General features: G+C 38.3%; 1 protein-coding gene across 8 annotated transcripts in view; it reads right to left on the reverse strand.

The window, feature by feature from the left end:
- Positions 1 to 19,076, reverse strand: part of LOC122564798 (regulator of G protein signaling 3) — a 289,256-nt gene that overhangs the window by 221,598 nt on the left and 48,582 nt on the right. For 5 of the 8 annotated variants that reach the window (XM_043720037.2, XM_043720031.2, XM_043720040.2 and 2 more), the window contains 3 exons: positions 4,897 to 4,947; positions 4,387 to 4,445; positions 2,246 to 2,340 (listed from right to left, as the gene is read on the reverse strand). In XM_043720037.2, coding sequence (XP_043575972.2) covers positions 2,246 to 2,340; positions 4,387 to 4,445; positions 4,897 to 4,947 — 205 coding nt within the window. Of the gene's footprint in view, positions 1 to 2,245; positions 2,341 to 4,386; positions 4,446 to 4,896; positions 4,948 to 16,644; positions 16,838 to 19,076 lie in introns of those variants that run through there. The other 3 variants (XM_043720035.2, XM_087998480.1, XM_087998481.1) reach the window with 3 other exon arrangements.

Raw genomic sequence — 19,076 nt, forward strand, 5'->3', positions numbered from 1 at the left:
TCGATCTTTGCCATCGGACCATCTTACTACAGCCTAAATGAAACAAAAACCACCTGCTGCAGATGTTTGCCTTTCTGGGTTTTGTCTCCTTTCTCACAATGAGAAAAAGGCCTGCCATAAGGCATACCAACCAAGGCCAATGATTTCCTAGCACAAGCTGTGACATGTTTATTAACGGTCAAGAAGTATGAACATATGAAAATTAAAAGCAGGAAAATCCCCAACAGTCGACCAAGTCTGATCCACAGATGTGGTGTCTTGTGCCTCCCTTGTTCCCCCAAGCCAGATTCTTTTTCTCAAAAGCAAAACGAAACACATCCAATCTGGACTCAGCCACTTTTTACTTGGAGGACCGCCAACTTTTATAATAATATCATTTTTTATCTACTTTTATCCCAACTGTTATCAGTACTGTCTCACTATTATTGCTATGTTGGTAGCACTCACTCCTCCAGCAAAGCGGAGGCAATGTAATTATTCAGTATCTCAGCTATGTCTTCTGTTGCCACAATAAACACTTTTTTGACCTCAGCCTCTCTTTGGCTATGCTTTTAATATTCAAAATACTTTAGGATTTCCTCTTACATTGGCCACTAATCCATTATCCCCTTTCTCTTCGGATTCTCTTTTTTGAACCTCTTGTGCACTTTTTACATTCTGCTTAGACTCTGTTGTATTATAAACCTAACAATGATTAAAGATCATTAAAAGATTCCTTTTTTGATCTCATTTTAACCCCTGTGGCATAAGATGCTCAGAAAGCTCTCTTTGGATCCGAATGTAGGTTTGCTCACTGAGCTGGAAGGTGAATTTCCAGACGTTTCGTCACCCAACTAGGTAACATTTTCAGTGGGCCTCCAGGCGAAGCACTGTTCTTGATTCCTGCTTTCTATTTATATGTTTGGGTTGGTGATGTCATTTCCTGTGGTGATGCCATTTCCTGTTCTTTTTCTCAGGGGGTGGTAGTTGGGGATCTAACTCTATGTGTTTCTGGATAGTTAGACCCCATCTACCATCCGCTGAGAAAAAGAACAGGAAATGGAATCACCACAGGAAATGATATCACCAACCTAAACATATAAATAGAAAGCAGGAATCATGAACAGTGCTTCTCTGAACGCCCACTGAAGATGTTACCTAGTAGGGTGACAAAACATCTGGAAATTAACCTTCCAGCTCAGCGAGCAAACCTACATCCAGAACTACAACCTGAGCTACAAATCTTCTCAAAACTCGCTTTCTTTGGATGTTATTCCTTTTCTCCTCATACAAACATAATTTTCTCTGTATTTAAAACATCTCTTCTTTGAAGGTCTCCCACTGTCAATTGCTCTTTTTCTTACTAACGTTTGATTCCAGACCATTAATAGTACATTCCTGTTCAACTGTACCTCCATTTACTCTTATACTTCATGGTACTAAATGTCATACTATGATCCTCTCACTTTATTCAGCATGACAAAGTTCAGCATTCCATCTTTCTGAGTTTGGATGAAAATACACTGATCTCTTGACATGTTTCAGGAATTCTTCCCTTGCCTTCACCTTTACACTAGTACAATCATAGTCTATATCAGGGTAAATGAAGTTCCTCATAATCAAATCTCTGTGACATTTGTATTTTTTTGCAATTTTTCTGCAGATTTGCCCTCGTCTCTCCCCACTATTGGAGTCCTACAGCATTTATCTATAAACTAACTCTTCAAACGTTCCTCAACTTATCCAAAATGGACTCTGTCCCTGATACTTTCAGTAAACATATAAAGGTGACAATTGATTGAGAAACATTTTAACAGAATAATTGTGATGCAGTATTCATGCAGTGACGGAAAGAAGACTAGTCAGCCAATGTCATGACACCAAAAACATATTTCACACGCAAATTATTCTTGTCATTGATAACCCACACTTATTTCCAGGAGTACGCAGAGAATACGACACCTAATACAATGTTCGTGTACACAGGTGCTGCATTCTAATGTTTACCTGCCAATAATGATAGATGGAAATGGATATTTTGTATTGCAGTGAGCAGAAAGGGCAGAGTACATTATAATGCAGAAATATTCAATTGAAATAGTATTATGGGACAAAATATGGAAGAAAGAAAGACTGGAAATAACTCAGAACAAACATCTTCCTTAGGATTTCCCTAAGCCTTAAGTATGACAAAGTTTATTTATCAAATTCCACAGCTGTAAGCTGCATGTTTTCTTGAGACATTAGCAACAATTTAAATACTCACAAAATGAAATGTTCATGAAATACTGGATTCTTGCAATCTGGCACAGTCTTCGTCTTCTGTCTACGTCCACGATCACAGTCAGGTACCATTGACAACTTTAAAGAGGGAAACATTCAAACTTAACTGAAGTTAACTAGACAATAAACCAAACCTAAAAATAAAAAGTGTATCTTTTAACGGAGTTCTATCAAGATAAGAAAACATACTAAGTGAAGTGCTACAGAGCTTGGATTTGGGTCTCTACTATTTCTCATTCACATAGATGTTCTGGATTCAAAGCCTCAATATAAAATGGTCAAATACGACAATACCAAATAAAATCTGACATTAGAACCATCTGGGAATGACACTTGAACAAATTGAGACAGCTCAAAATTAAAGACAGCTCTAAAAGAACCCAGCAAGTTTGAAAAAATAAAGCAAAAAAAATCAATGACAGTTGAAACTGAACCATGACAAGTGCAAAGCACAGGAAGGAGAAAGAAAAGTATGGGATAATCTATGAAAGAAACTGAATTAACAAAAGGATGTGGTTCAAGGGAGTCCTAGAAATCTCATTAAATTCACCGCTAACATGTTCAATCAATCGATATCATCATTCAAGAAAGTTAACAACATTGAAGCATACAAGAGTCTAAGGAACTGAATATCAGTGAAAGGAAGCAGCAGCCAAACCGTGCAGTACTTTTTCAGATTACACTTTCCATCCTGTTCTGGTCACAGGGACACAAAGGAGACATTAGAACACTGACGGCAGTGTGAAGACAAGCCACCAGCCCAATCTGTGGTGTATAAATCTCTTATGAGGGAAGAGTGAAGAAACATTTCTATCTGGAAGTGGGTATCTTACAGTAAGAAAAACCTGCAATTTAATCAGCACCATAGCAAGAAAGGTAATTGATTATAATATTTTGGTGTTTATCCTTCAAGTCTGAAAGTAGAAAACAAATACGGTAAATTAGTTAGGCTGAAAAGTCAAGAACAAAATGGAAAGGAAGCAGAAAGAATCAAAAGAGATGTTAATCACGCAAACAGAATTGTTGGCCTAAAAATTGGTCTGTGCTTAAGTGGTGACAAACGAAGTTTCACAAATTTCATTTGGGTTCAGGAGGAGGCAGATTTTTCTTTCTCACTCCACATTATACCTTTAAGAATTTTTTTAAAGACTGTTGGTTTGGCTGTCAAGTGCCTAAGAATATCAACCGCAATGGCATGTTGCAACTTGTCATTAATAAATTTTGTAAATGTGGTTAAAACAGGCATCAGGTACCGTATTTGTAATGAAGAGGAACTAAGGCCCTTGATGCCAACACAACAGTCTCTGTCAATCTAACCAACTTAGATGTATGATATAGACTTGGTACAATAGACTGTGTTTGTTAAATGACTTGCAATTTGCAATGTAAAAGTAATTACACCACAAAATAGAACTCAGTAATGATGCAAGCGATAGACACAACAAAATGCGTAACTATTAGGGCAGGGTGAAGACAAAGGAGAGAACATGTACAAGAAAAGTGAGAATCAAGAAAATTATAAGAGTATATTTTGTTTCAGTCAATCTGCTATAAAATGGACATCAAAATAATCATAATCTGTTATTATCATATACATTAGAACAAGCAAGTTCAAAGGCATAAAACATAAGTATGGTGTTGGAGAAGCACAGCCAGTCAGGCTGCATCCGAGGAGCAGGAGAGTCAATGTTTTAAACGTGAGCTCATTCCTGATGAAGAGCTCATATTCAAAACATCGACTCTACTGCTCCTTGAATGCTACCTGGTCAGCTGCGCTTTACCATCACCGTACTTTTTAAACTGTGATCTCCAGTATCTGCAGTCCTCACTTTCTCCTGGCATAAAACAAGGTAATGTTATTAGTTAACTTTCAAACATACATTTTCAGTTTTATTTAGATTCCTATTTTGGGCAATACATACTTCAGTTACAGAAGAGAAAATGGCATACTTGAACTGTTCATCTCTTTCACGTATTAAAATTAACACAAAATAATCCACTTAACAGATTCTTGACCAATTAACTGCTCTAAAATAATAAGGGTTATTTGACTTAGTTGTAATTTTCTCAGATTAAGACAATTTCAAACGGTCCATGATGAAAATAAAAAGTCAGAATTTTTACCTTTGCATAAGAATCACAAGGGCGGTATTCTCTTCCCAGAAGTCCTTTTGCTTCCATAACTAGAGAACAAAATGTTGCAATATAACTACCCTTCCGAGATATGAAAATAAGTTGTTGTATCAAAGAGCCAAAGGCAGCGTAACTTTAAACAACACAATTTCCAAAAATGATGCTACAATCCTTAACTGTTGCAAATTAATATAGATATTACCAAAGATAGACCAAAATCGTTTTTACATTGTTCAATGATAATTTATTTCTGTTTAGTTTAAGCTGTCCAAATCAATTTCAAATTCTGTGTAAATATAATTTTCATATTCAATTAAATAAATTTATATTTGTAATAATTAAGTCATATGTTCAAAATGAGCTATTTAAAATTCACTTAGAGTTGTATGTTTATTTTTAATTTTAAAAGTTTATTTCAGTTTCTCACGTTACCTACAATAAATTACATTCAAAAAAACATGCAACTCTCCCTTCAGACATCTTTAACATTTGCAAACTTACTATGAACAGCAAGTGCCCCATCTTGAAGATGAACAGATAGCTTCAGTTGTCCTGTTAGAGACATTAATTAATTAAACTGTAAAATGCTGCATCAATTTTAATGACCTCATTGTTCTTTATAATGCTAAGTAAAGATTCAAGAGTTCTTCATTTTAGAAAAAGATTGTCCTTTCAGTTCACCCTCCTCGTCTGCAATGCAAGAAATGGCAGCAAGAACTTGTCCCTACAGCCTGTTGTACCACTTATTAAAATCGGATCTTGTACCTCACTTATAATATTCCTGCTCTATTCCTACATTCCCTAGTGCATAAAAAGCTATTGATCAAAGTTTTGAATATAAGTCATACTCAACGACTAAGCATTCACAGACGACCTGTGAGCCTGATATCTTCTCAGCACTGTTCACAGTATTCTCATTTGATTCATAAGATTATTGGTTCAAGCTCTTTAGAACCCATGCACATAGAACTTCAAGGTGTCTGCCAACAAGAGTCTGTAGCTTTGTGAAAGGGACAGTTTGCAGATGAACATTAAATCCAAGGTCTCACATGTCTACTCCAGTATTTCAAGAAAATACAGGTCATAAAATAGCAAGAACCTACCCTAGTTTCTAGCACTGAATTGTTTCCTCAACCATCACTGAAAACATTTATTACATTTGTTATATGCAAAATCTTGTTCGACACTAATTGCCTGCGCACCAGAATTGCACTTCAGAAGTAATCTACTGATTATGAAGCTGTTGAGGACACCCAGAGAATAAGGCACAATATCAAATCAGTTCATAAATTCACATTCTTATCCTCTTCTTTTCTCCTCTAGTAACATTCAGTGAGCTATTTCCAGACTACTTAACATTACGTATTTTAATTTTCTTTCTGCTTTATCATTTTTTTTTACCCACCGCTTGAGGTCAATGACATCACTAATGGATTTTGAAGAATTCCGGATACATCTGAGGAATTGTGAAGACCAGAATTATGAGGTCACAAGAATGGTACACTACATTCACTTGCCAGTGTAACAGATAGAGGTGCATATACCTCACTTTCACAAGGATTAATGCATGCAGAGACTTACTATTTCCAAATTAGGTAGCAATGCCATCGTTAGTAACAGATTATGATAAAAATTTACTAATCGTAATTCTGAATGTTACCTCAAAACCAGTTCAAAGTTTTCTGTGGAAGCGCATAAAAAAGAGCATGCAAACTTTATTGTTTGTCATGTTGCACAAAATAAAAACAGACTTCAAGATTTCTGAATTGTACATGAGCGTGGCTTCTAAAAGCCAATGTCAGGACTTGTAGACCCAAAGGAGGACAGAAGGGGGGTTGTTATGATTGACTAGGACAGCAGGCCTATAATAAAAGATTCAAAAGGATTACATAATTGAAATTCCATCAAATACTCCAAGTTCAGTCTCAAGCTCACCATACAGAAGTCTCCTGCAGAAACATTAGTAGCAAGATTGCGAATGGAATTTTCCCATATTCAGTTCAAGTGTTTTGTTGAGTAGTCTGTCATAGCTTGAAGTGACTTTTCTCATCAAAGTTTCCACTCTTCACCTTGTTAATTATACAACAGAGCTAGAGTGTTCTTCAAGGAATTGTGCGGCAGGAGAGGCAGACGCTTTTGTCACTCCTGTTCATGTACTGACAACATGTCTAAAGCTGCACACGACTTCAGATGTTGCATGCAAGTAACTCCATCACTCTTATAGCATAACACTGTCATGTCCCAGAGGACAGCAAGCTTCATTCCCCTGTTTCACAAACATGGACCTTAAAATGTGCTGATTGATGAGGTGAAGTAGTAGTTAGTCCTTCTCCATGCCAAAGGAAGCCATGCTACCAGACCAGGCCAACCTGGATCCACAGTGCTGCCTGGGTCAGTACTGTATCTCAAGTGAAGCAGGATGCGCAACAGTGCAGGAAGAAGGTCTCGTGCACTCCACGAGATTAAGTGTCACCATCTTCTTTCTGCTACCTAACAAACATGGTGCCTCCACTCACTCTAGCTCAATGCACAAGCCTCTTACCAAGGCTTATAGAATTGCATGCACCAGTCCACTCACCCAGGTTATCATTCCTGCCCTCTATTTTTCCAGTCAGAGGACACTTCACCTGCTCCTGCAATTCTACTACCTGGCCTTCCACCCACTTTCAACATACCCCCTTCCTTTGTTTCACTGAAGGAACATTTACTCCAAAATTCAACTGAGGGAGTGAAATTGGTGGGCTCAAAAAGTGGCAGACATCAGGCTCCTCATACCACATAAGGAGAAAATTCTCAGTGAGGCACAGAACAGCACAATTGCTCACAGGATACCGCAGTGGCCAACCAACCTTCACTTTGGTAGGTTCTCTATCTAGATTAGACTCAGGAGTACAATCTGAGTAGATCAGTTATGCATCTCCAATAATAGTGGAAGAAATCCCCCAATCTCAGGCAACTGCTCTGCCTAGGCAGAAGGTGATTCCATGTCCTCAGACATTAATGACTTCATTGTAATGTAAGAACAGATACAAGGAACAGCAGATAGGTTTGTCAGAGGCACATAGAAAGATGCATCGAAGGATGGAGGTGCTCATCAACATTATCAGTACCATTCTGACTTTGATGTGCATGTGCCTTGTTGTCTGTATGGTCAGATTGATGACTGTTGAGCACACCTATGTTCAGGTCATTCTGTCTGCTGGATACACATGCAGATCTGCACTCTCTCTCTAACAATAGATACTCAGTATCAATGAGAAGATGAGAGAGGGAATGAGGGACTTTGATCCCAATGCAAGTGTCCCTTCCTCTTAGAGACCTGGTGACATAAACAATCACCTATGGACAAGGAACCACACACAGGACACCCAAAAGCTTCTTCTCACAACATTCCAGTAGTGCTTGGCTCTTGCACCTCCCCACTGTCTATGACGGCAAAGCCTGTAGAATTCAAGCCAAAGAGTGTGAGCTTACATTTGGGCAGAAGACTCAACCAACCTGGGTCTTCTAGGCCAAAAAGGCACCAGAGATGGCTGTCAAGTCTTTGAGGCCACCATGGTCAACCTCAGAGCAAGCTTCCTCCACCTCTGCCATGGCCAGTAGGACAACAGCAGACATATTCACAGAGAGGAAGAAAATAATATTGAAGGCACATAGCTGATATGGGTGATGAGTCATTGTTAATAACATCTTATTTTTGTGAACATATTTTAACTATGCAAGTGAATATATATCTGTTCTGGTGTAATCTTTTCTGCCTTACCCGCTTGATCATACCCATGTCAAATGAACAGCCTCTTTAGACATACCAAGGATGAAAGTAGTCCTAGTGGTCAAATGTTGGTCATCACTCAGGAAGGAAACCAACTTCTTGATTCTAGATAGCCTCAGATATTAAAAACCTTTGAACCATTGTGGCTAAACACAATGTGCAAAGGATTGTGCTAAGATCTGGCTTGTGCACACTTATCTTGTGAAAGAAAATACAGAATCAGTGCTGAATCCATAAATCTCGAGGGAAAAGTTCATTCTATGTATCAGCCTTTCATGGGGTTGTACTCTCTCAAGGCTGAGAGATAAGACATAAGACTTAGGAGTCGAAGTCCATCAAGTCCACTCCGCCATTCAATCTTGGCTGATGGGCATTTCAACTCCACTTACCCGCACTCTCACCGTAGCCCTTAATTCCTTGCGTGACCAAGAATTTATCAGTCTCTGCCTTGAAGACATTTAACATCCCAACCTCCACTGCGCTCCATGGCAAGTGAATTCCACAGGCCCACCACTCTCTGGCTGAAGAAATGTCTCATTTCTGTTCTAAATTCACCCCTTCTATTTCTAAGGCTGTGTTCACAGGTCCCAGTCTCCTCGCCTAACAGAAACAAGTTCCCAGCCCCTACCCTTTCTAAGCCATGCATTTTCTTCTAAGTTTTTATCAGATCTCCTCTCAACCTTCTAAACTCTAATGAATATAATCCCAGGATCCTCAGCCGTTCATCGTACGTTAGGCCTATCATTCCAGGGATCATCCGTGTGAAACAACGGGCAGCTCGCATATCCACTGTCTTTCATAATTCATTGGTCTACTGAGAAAAACTGCACAAGATACTGCCTCTCACAGGTTCAACTCTGCCTTAAAAAGATGCTCAAGCATTTCAGGGTAAATTAGCAGTGCTTGCATACCTCCAAAAAGAGTGAATGGGAGTAGATGATAGAAGGATCACAGAGATTCCCAAGGATTTCTCTCAACTTATTGGATATCATGTGCAATTTCACAGTGCAACAGTCAGGTATAATACAAAATAGAAAGGTGTAAAAAAAAACGCAGGTCCGATAGAATAAGAGGAGTTTGAATCTGTAATGTTCGCACACAAGTTGTCCTTCTGCCCAGGATTCAAGCAACGAGTTGCCATGCTGAAGACTCTTGTACACACTGATCCACAATTAACTTTTGGAAAGATGCCCCAGAGCAAAAGGCAAAGCAAATTGGCATGCCTCACTCAGGAAAAGTGCACTGATACATGAGACGCATTGCCCCTGGGGTAGTCACAGAACTTAAGTATTTAATCAAGTTGCGCAATTTACCCGTCTGATGGACTCAGGTTAACAAAATTACTAACAAGGTTTCGATACTTAACATTTATTATAAAGAAATAAATTCTAAACACAAATAAAAACATGGATCATCAACATATAATTTTATTGGCTGAAACTCTAATCACTTCTTAAACCCCTATACACATGTGCAGATAGATCCAGCCACATGACGAAAACGATTTATGGATGGAAGAAAAACATTATGGAAACACACTTCAATTGTATCAGTCCATAACATTCAACGAGGTGCCTCTCTTGCTTCTTCCAAGATCTAGTGATCTTGGACATTTGTATCAAAATCCTTTCAGTTCTTTGTTAAAGACACAGGGCAGCTCATATGTTAATTGTTACTCTTTCAGTCACTGGTTAGAGGCAACAGCTTTTGCGAATGATGGTAGGGACTAGCTATCTTTTCAGTTCTTGGTTCCTTCACTATAGAGGAAAAGGAAGAAGCTGCATCTTGCAATCAGAGACCTTCTGTCTCTGTAATGTTCACACACAAGCTGTCTATCTGCCCAGGAGCCAATAAGAGAGTTATTGTCATTCTGAAGACTCTTGGTCAATAAAACTGATCCAAATTGAAATTATAATCAACAATCGTCTCCAGTTCACTCTGATTATATGTCCATGGTGCCACTGGGTCTCAACCTCTTCCTCCAATGCTTGGAAAAAAAAGCACCAGTGTAAACACAGCTGACAAAAGATCTCACATTTGTTTCCAAACAAGTAGCAACTCCTATTGTAGTCTTGTGTACAACACTATTTTGGAGTGTGGGACAAAATGCAATAAAGAAAAATGAAAATATATGTTCGTTCTAGAGTATTCATGCTGGTACAGAAGAGAAAATGTTAATGACAGATGCTAGCAACAGAAAATAGCCAGCTGTACTGATAGCTAACTTACACAAACTTAACACAGATGGGAGGAGAAGGCAATCAAATGGCCTTAAACTGTTGAACTCAATTTTGAAAGCCATGAAAATGCCTAAGCAGAATATCAGGTGCAGTCCCTCTAGCTATGGTTGGGCTGCACTAGAGCACTGCAGGCCCAGGACTGAAATATTGGTGAGAGAGCAAGATGGTATATTGAAATGGCAAGCAAGGGACAGGGGCATTCTTGTAGACTGAGTGGAAGTGTTCTGCAGAGCAGCCAGTCTGCATTAAGTTTCACAAACGTAAAAGAACAAATACCGTGAACAGTGAATACAGTAGACTAGATTGAAAGAAAGGACATATAAATTGCTGCTTCACCTGGAAAGTATTTTCAAGTTCTTGGTCAGTGAGGAGGGAGGAAACCAGGTGGTAACATTACACCTTCTGCAATTATATGGGATGGTTTCGTGATGGATTGGGGATTGGGGGTTGGGGTGGGGTGAGGTGAGGTGAGCCAAGAGCAGATTACAGATGCTACGAATGATTGAGGAGTGTAAAGTCTCAGAGGGAATGCTGAAGTTGGATGGGATGAAACGTTGTAGTTCTGGATGCAAAGTGAAGGAATAAGGGCAGAAGTGCAGGACATGGGGTCCTCAGCATAATCAACCTGTCAGCCATTGTAAGAGGAATCCTTGGTTGAGGAAAAAGGAAGAAATGTCATAAGCACTTATGTGGAAGGTGTGTTTATAGAAACAGATGCAGTAGAGGTAGAGATAGTGGGTGAACAGACACAATCTGAGAAAGTTATAAACAAGCTAATTTCGCAAGTTAGAAGGTTTGGAAATGGATATTACTGGATAGCCTATCCCCAAGAAAGGAAAGAGAACACAGAACAGTACAGCATAGGAACAGGCCGTTTGGCTCGCGATGTTGTGCTGAATATGACACCAAATTAAACTAATTCCTTCTCCCTGTCCTTGGTCCACAACCCTCCATTTCTTGCACATTCACACGCTTATCTAAAAGTCTCTTAAACGCCCCTATCATATCTGCCTTCATCACTGCCTCTGACAGTATGCTCCAGCCGCTTACTGCTCTTTGCGTAAAAAAACCCTCACCTCTCCTGAACTTTCTCCCTCTGACCTTAAATACCTGCCCCCTAGTATTAGGCATTTAAACTCTGGGACAAGGATTCTGACAGTCAACCCTATCGATGCATCTCTCAATTTTATTGACTTCTATCAAGTGTCCTCTCAGCCTCCATTGCTCCAGAGAAAAACAACCTGAGTTTTTCTTGCCTCTTCTTATAACTCAAACCCTCTAATCCAGGCAGCATCCTGGTGAACCTCTTCAGCACCTTCTCTAAAGCCTCCACGTGGCAACCAGAATGGAATGCTGTGGTCTAACCAAAGTCTTATAAAGCTGCAACATGACATCCTGACTCTTGTACTCAATTCCCTGATCAATAAAGGTAAGCATGCCAAAAGCCTTCTTTACCACGACATCTACTTGTTTGGCCAGTTTAGGGAGCTATGGACTTGAACCTCAAGACCACAAGAGAAGTGAAAATGGAAGAAAGGAGTCAAAAGATGGATCCAATGAAGGTGAGAAAAGAGATGCAAACTGGAAGCAATATTGATTAATTTTTCTAATTTGGTTGACAGCAGGAAACAGCATAATGCAGCTCACCATGTACCAGAAAAAGAGGACCAAAAAACATCTTCAGCATCTATACACTTTGCCTTTGTTAGTCAGATAAATTATCCTGATGGAACCCTCAACACCTACCTAACCTTAGTGCCATGTGATTTAATGCACTGCTTCAGTGTCTGCTTTTTCTAATAGTTAGAAGGATACGTAATGTGTGCATGCAATAAGAAAGTGGAACTTCTTATATATCAAGCAAACAATCTGATGGATAATGGGTAATTTATTCAGGAACAGAATAGATCAGAAATAACAAGATACAATTGCTATTTGCAATAAGCAGGGATTGCTTGCAATTTACTAACAATAGTAAAATAAAACAAAATTAAATCCAAATTCAGCTCTTCCATCTTGGAAGTAGGTTTCACAAGGTTATCGTTGGAAGTTCTAGCTTGAACATGTATTATTATGTCATGCTTTCTTGGATGGCCCTCCTAATCACTGTCCTTAGAAGATTGCTGTTGATCGCTCATTTTGTTTGCATTCAGGACAATTCCTTTGTCAGCTCCAGTTGGGAATGGCACAGCAAGGCACAGTGATGTGACTCGCCCTTTCTGGACTACATGGAACAGCCCTGCCAGTGCAGTCCAGGCACTAAAACCACAGATTAAGGAGGCCTACGGTTCATTCCACCATGGCCCTGGTAGAAGTATGACCAGTAAGGACTGCTTCCCTTTGACTTTCTCACATAGCCAATTGCTCACAGCATTTGCAGTGTATTTGCCACATAAACTGTTGCAGATGGAGCACTGATGTAGCACAGTACCATACAGCATTCATCACACTCCTTGCTTGTGTCTTGTAGATAGTGACTAGGCACTGGGGAGACAGGAGGGTAGTTACTTGCTGCAGAATTCCTAATCTCCAACCTGCTCTCGTAGCCACAATATTTTAATGCCCTTCCAGTTTCTGGTCAATGTAATGCTGATCCCAGAGTATTCATAGTGTGAGATTCAATGATGATAATGCCATATAATGACAAGAGTCAATGGTTACATTCTCTCACTATAGCAATTGTATCCTTCCTGCATTGTGCTGACCAGATTTGCACACAAAACACTAGCTGTAACCTAGTGAGTGTCTTATACAGTTAGAGGATAACACCCCTTCTCAATAACTTACACAATGAATAAAAGCATCCAGTGTGCATTCTATACACTTTATCTACCATTTCCGCCACCTTCAGGGACCTGTAAATGTTCACTTCAAGGTCTCTCACTTCCTCTAACCGTCCCAATACCTTCCATGTACATTCCCTTGTTTTATTTGCCCTGCCTAAATGTATAAATCCACTTCTTCAGGTTGAGTTCCACTTGATACGTATCTGCCTGTTTAACAAAACCTGCAGGCAACAGACATCCTCTTCACTATCAACTACCCAACTAGTGTTTTGTCACCTACAAACACCCCAGTCTCTCACCTCACATTTAAATCTAAATAATTCATATATACCACAAACAGCAAGGGACCCAATTCAGAACGACATAGTACAGTTGAAACTTCTTACCATTTGCGAAAACATCAACCATTACCCTTTGTTCCCTGTCAGAGTCAGAGTCAATTTTGGATCCAACTCACCACATTCCCTAAATCACATGAGCTTTAGATTTTTCCATATAGATATTTTAAAAATCTATATGGAAAATATCCACTACATTACTTTTATCAATGCTGTTCGTTACTTCCATTAAAAAATTCATTTGTTAGTAAGATATGACTTGGTCTTAACAAAATCATGCTGATTAATCCATATCTTTTTGAGTAACACAATCCTGTCTCTAAAAAATGGCTCTAGCAATTTGCCTATTACGGAGGTCATACTGACCAGTCTATATAATTATATGGTTTATCTCTCACACCTTTTTGAATAATGGCACAGTGTCTAGGCCTTCAATCTCCTGCTACTTCACATCTATCTAGTGAGGATTGGAAAATGATCCTCAGGACATTTGCTGTTTCTTCCCTGGCTTCTCTTAACAACCTTGGATATAATTGATTCAGTCCTGAAGATTTATCCACTTTCTCAGAGGTCAGTCCTCCAGTACTTGCTTTTTAATTATGCTTATTTTACTTAATATTTCACAATCTCCACTTCAACCAGAATGTCTATAATCAGTGCTGTGAAGTCAGAGGCAAAATACTCATTAAGAACTCTGCCCCCATCTTCTGCATTCACTCATAAGTTACCTTGTATATCTCTAATAAGACCCATCTTTTTCTTACTCATTTCCTTGCTATAAAATGTACTGATAAAACATCCTTGGGTTTTCCTCTATTTTACCAGTCAACACCTTTTCATGTCCTAATTTTCTTTTTCACCTCACCCCTGTAAATTCTAAAATATGTCTAAGTTTCTGAAAATATTGTTTGTTGAGATAGTCATAAGCTCTGTTTTCCTGCTTTATTTTACCCTGCTTCCTTCTTCTTAACTGGGGACCTAGATTTGGCAGAACTCCTTTTTTTGTGGGAATGTCTACACTATGCCTATAAACCTCATTTTTGATTGACATTAAATTTCCTCCATGCTTTTGCTAGACCTACTCAGCTGTGCAAAATTTGCCTTCCCCCAATTTAGAACTGTTATTCCTGTTCTATTTTTGTCCCTTTCTATAAAAATGACAAATCTAATTATATAATGACCACAATCTCCCAAAATGGTCACCCATTGCTACTTCATTCACCTGCCCAACCTAATCTCTTAAAACTAAAGCCAGAATTACACCTTTGAGCTTGTTATATGCTTGCTGATTGCTGAAATAATTCTGAGTACTGCTCAAGAACTTTGTGCCTTTCATACTGTTTGAAACCCCTGGTGATATTTGGATAGTTAAGGCCATAACTATTATTAAATACTGTTTATTCACCTATAAATATTCCTGCGTAATTCTCAGTCCTACTCTCTCCCATTATTTGCAGAGTGCATGCCTTTTTTGTTTGAGATCAATCCATATGGCTACATTGATCTTTCATTTAAAATATCACCACAATGATCTGCATTTGATTATTTAACCAATAACACAATGCCTCCATCTTTTTAATCCCCTTGTCTATCCTGCCTGAAAATTCTATATTCAAAAGTGTTGAACTGTTATCGTTGTTCTTCTTTAAGTCACGTTTCTATGACAGATATGTGATAGCACGGTATTATTCTATCAAGGCCTTAGCTTAGCAAGTCACTTATTCAAGAGCAATTGGGAAATGGGCAATAAATGGGCGGCACGGTAGCACAGTGGTTAGCATTGCGGCTTCACAGCGCCAGAGACCCGGGTTCAATTCCCGCCACAGACGACTCTCTGTGTGGAGTTTGCTCATTCTCCCAGTGTCTGCGTGGGTTTCCTCCGGGTGCTCCGGTTTCCTCCCACAATCCAAAAATGTGCAGGTTAGGTGAATTGGCCATACTAAATTGCCCGTAGTGTTAGGTGAAGGGGTAAATGTAGGAGAATGGGTCTGGGTGAGTTGCGGGTCGGTGTGGACTTGTTGGGCCGAAGGGCCTGTTTCTACACTGTAAGTAATCTATTCTAATCTAATCTAATCTAATCTAATGAAAATTTCACTAGAAAACTTCAGATCCCATGCAAAAGTAAAGAAAGAAAATCCTAATTTTTCTGTCCAATTTATAATGGGGGATCCAATAAATATTTATGCTTCGTGTGTGCAGTGAAGCTTAAGTGTATAGTCATTCTACATTTTGTAACAAACTATTTTTTGAAAATAGATTGAAAGGAACATTCAAACATTGCTCAAAAAGTCACCCGATTACTCTTATACATTTACTCAGTGACTTACATACCAACTTTTATATTTGTATCATATACATTTATGTAAATTTTGAATCTCAAAAATAATATCATATACTAAAAACTTCATTTATATAACATTTCTATAAAGCCCAGCATCCAAAATAATGAGATTGTGGGCTTTTTAAACATGTTTATTGCATAATACAAATCACTTACTGGATAAAACATAAATACCAATGATCCTTATCAATACAATTCATAGAACCCCTACAGTGTGGAAACAGGCCATTTGGCCCAACAAGTCCACACTGATCCATTCCCCTAATATATGGCACTGCATTTCCCTTGTCTAATACACCTAACTTATACACCCCTGAACATTATGGGCAACTTAGCATTGTCAAATCACCCAACCTGCACGTCTTTGGACCGTGGGAGGAAACCGAAGCACCTGGAAGAAACCCATGCAGACCCACAACTGAATTATATGCATGAAGGCTGTATCACATTTTACAATTCCAATAATAGCTTGGAGAATGACAATTGAAGGATAGTGTTAAAAAATCATAAAATAATAATGCTTTCAGTTTTCATAATGTAGAAATCTGTTATTCCCCAAGGCAAACCATACTGTTTCATCAATACTCAGTTTTATTGTGAACAGTTCAAGTTGGCATTAAAACTTTTAAAACTAGGAGTTAAAAAACGTGATCTGCGCATTACTTGCCTAGTCGCACAATGCTGGTGATCATGGAATTGCCATTTAAACATTTACAATAACATAATCAACTGCTTGAACAGTACAAACAAAATATATGTCTCAGTATCTTACCAAATGTTGTGAGATAAAAAGAGTCAAGAACATTTGAAAATCTGTTGCAAAAGGAAACTCTGTGAACACTGCCATGCTCCATTGTTAATTCCTGTAATGCTGTTGAAACTTGAACCCGTAATGTTTCAAATCAGTAATTCAAGAAGCCGTTAAAAGTACGTATCAAGCATGGTTGATAAGGCCAGCTGAGCTTCCCAGCAAGCTCTGCTAACCGCCCTTGCTTTGAATGTGAACTGTTGTGACCATAGTGATAGGAACAGCTTTTTCTGTGATTGGCTGAGTAGTTATTTGAATGTGTTTTTCCACAACAGAAACCTATTCATTGGCTTTGAAGAAATTTTCTTATGAAGCACACTGATATCCAAAAGGGGAAGTATACCCAAAATCCTGAAATGGAGTATCAGACTTTGACTTCAATAAGAAAAAGCAGCAATCTGCGAGGTGAAGGTTCAAATCTTGATATCATAAAATAATCATTCCTGATATCTGCACCACATTCCTTGTAATTCAAATACAAAGCAACTAAAATTAACAAGTACCATGGGAACAACAGAAAGATTCTAGTTCTCACTGAACTGGTTATAAAAGGATTAAGTTGGGTTAACTCGGGTGTGACTAAATCACCACAGTTATGTTGTTAAAAGTAAAGCTGCACGAATTGCCGGTACAATGTTATTTTACAATAAACAGACATCACTTAAGGAACTCACCTAGTTTAAAACAAAACTTTGTATCTCAATCTATGTTTAATGCCACACCTTCACCTTCAAACAGAAAATAAGTAATGAAATCAGTCCAAAAATACAAGATTGCTGATAAATGGTTAACATTTATAGAATAGCTGTGTGATCAAGCATGGCAGCTGCTTTATAACGCTCATTATAAAATGTACAAAAACACGCAGGGTCTAAATGAATACTAACTAATTCACAGGCATATGAAACTACTTCAATCTGCAAAATAAATCTAACATGCTGTGAAGTGGTTGTAAATGCAAAATGCACAAAGTCAATTTTTCTTTGTCCAGACACTCATGACCTACATAGGACCTCATTATCATGTTTACATCTAAAGTTACTAAAGTACTCTGTTTTTCTAGTAACAAATTCAATCTTGCCATGTAAGGAGATTGGCAAGAACCAGAGATGGCTCTGCGTGCTTTATTGTTACATTTTCCCAGGCAGAAATGTAAAGCTCACTCATCACACAGAACTTTACTGTGCACTACAAACAGTTTTCATTCCCAGTTAAGATTACCCTCCCAGTAAAACACTGATTTACTGGGTTGTTTGGAGCAGGAATAATACTAGGTCTATCCTCTCAGGTACTTCAATAACCAAAGGGTAACACTCTAGGAGCATCTGTATAACTAGAGTATAAAATTTACAAACCCACAACAGAAGAATCACCTGAAATCTAACTACTCCATTAACAAATACTTAATTTTGTAGCCAGTTCTACACAAAAGCAATCCTGCCATACCATCATTCCAACAGGATAACTGCTAGTTGGTAAATTGACAAGTAACATTAACCCACATCATTCCTAACAAATAGTGATGCCACAAGTAGGCAGTACAGAGCCCAAGCAAAATTGCCTGTCTATATGCACTTAGGTAAGTTAATTATTGCTATATTAGTGCATGTTGCATGCCAGAAATCTTTTTTCTGCCACATTGTTTGCTTTTTATAAATGTGGCCATTTTCAGCATGATAGAACAACATAATATATCAGCCAGCTTGATGTGTAGATATCCAACATCAAATGTGATATAGCAGGCTTTCACATTGCTAATTATAAATGGCTTTTAATTGTTATGATCTTGAAACAAGTGCTGAATTTATGTTATGGTCTGGCTAGGGACCAGTAACTTAATGCTTAAAATAGTCAAATTGACAGAGCTACAGGAATTACTAAAGAATAAAGTCATGAAGTTCCACAGATTTGAACAATCAATTAAATTACAAAACAATGTTAGAATGGTAATAAGTTAATATAAAACTCATTCTAATATGTCAAATACATGAGATAAATATTGGTAATACACCGACTGAATACCGAACAAATAACAACTGCAACCAAGAGAGAGCCGACAAATTTCTCAGCAATCTCTCCACCTAATGCAATTCTGCACTTTTGCCAATGTGAGCTTGAAATTCTTTCTCAAGAACTGTTCTGTTATGGACTGCTTAGATGATTGACCAAAAAGAATACAATCACGCTGCTTAAGTTCTCTGGGATTCCAAATTGCATTCCAATACTTATTCACCAACACAACTTTTCACAGTTAGCTTCCACAATATAGAACTGCTTCTGGTTCTTTTTCTGAGCTCCAATTTACCTCAATTGCATAGAACAAATACTGCTTGGGTGTTTCTTTCACTTTCATTCACACCTTCACCAAACAATTAATGGCATAAACCTCCCCCTGA

The sequence above is a fragment of the Chiloscyllium plagiosum genome, unplaced genomic scaffold, assembly GCF_037043375.1.
Source record: "Chiloscyllium plagiosum isolate Xiang-an unplaced genomic scaffold, Cpla_swu_hap1 HiC_scaffold_21, whole genome shotgun sequence".
NCBI lineage: Eukaryota > Metazoa > Chordata > Chondrichthyes > Orectolobiformes > Hemiscylliidae > Chiloscyllium > Chiloscyllium plagiosum.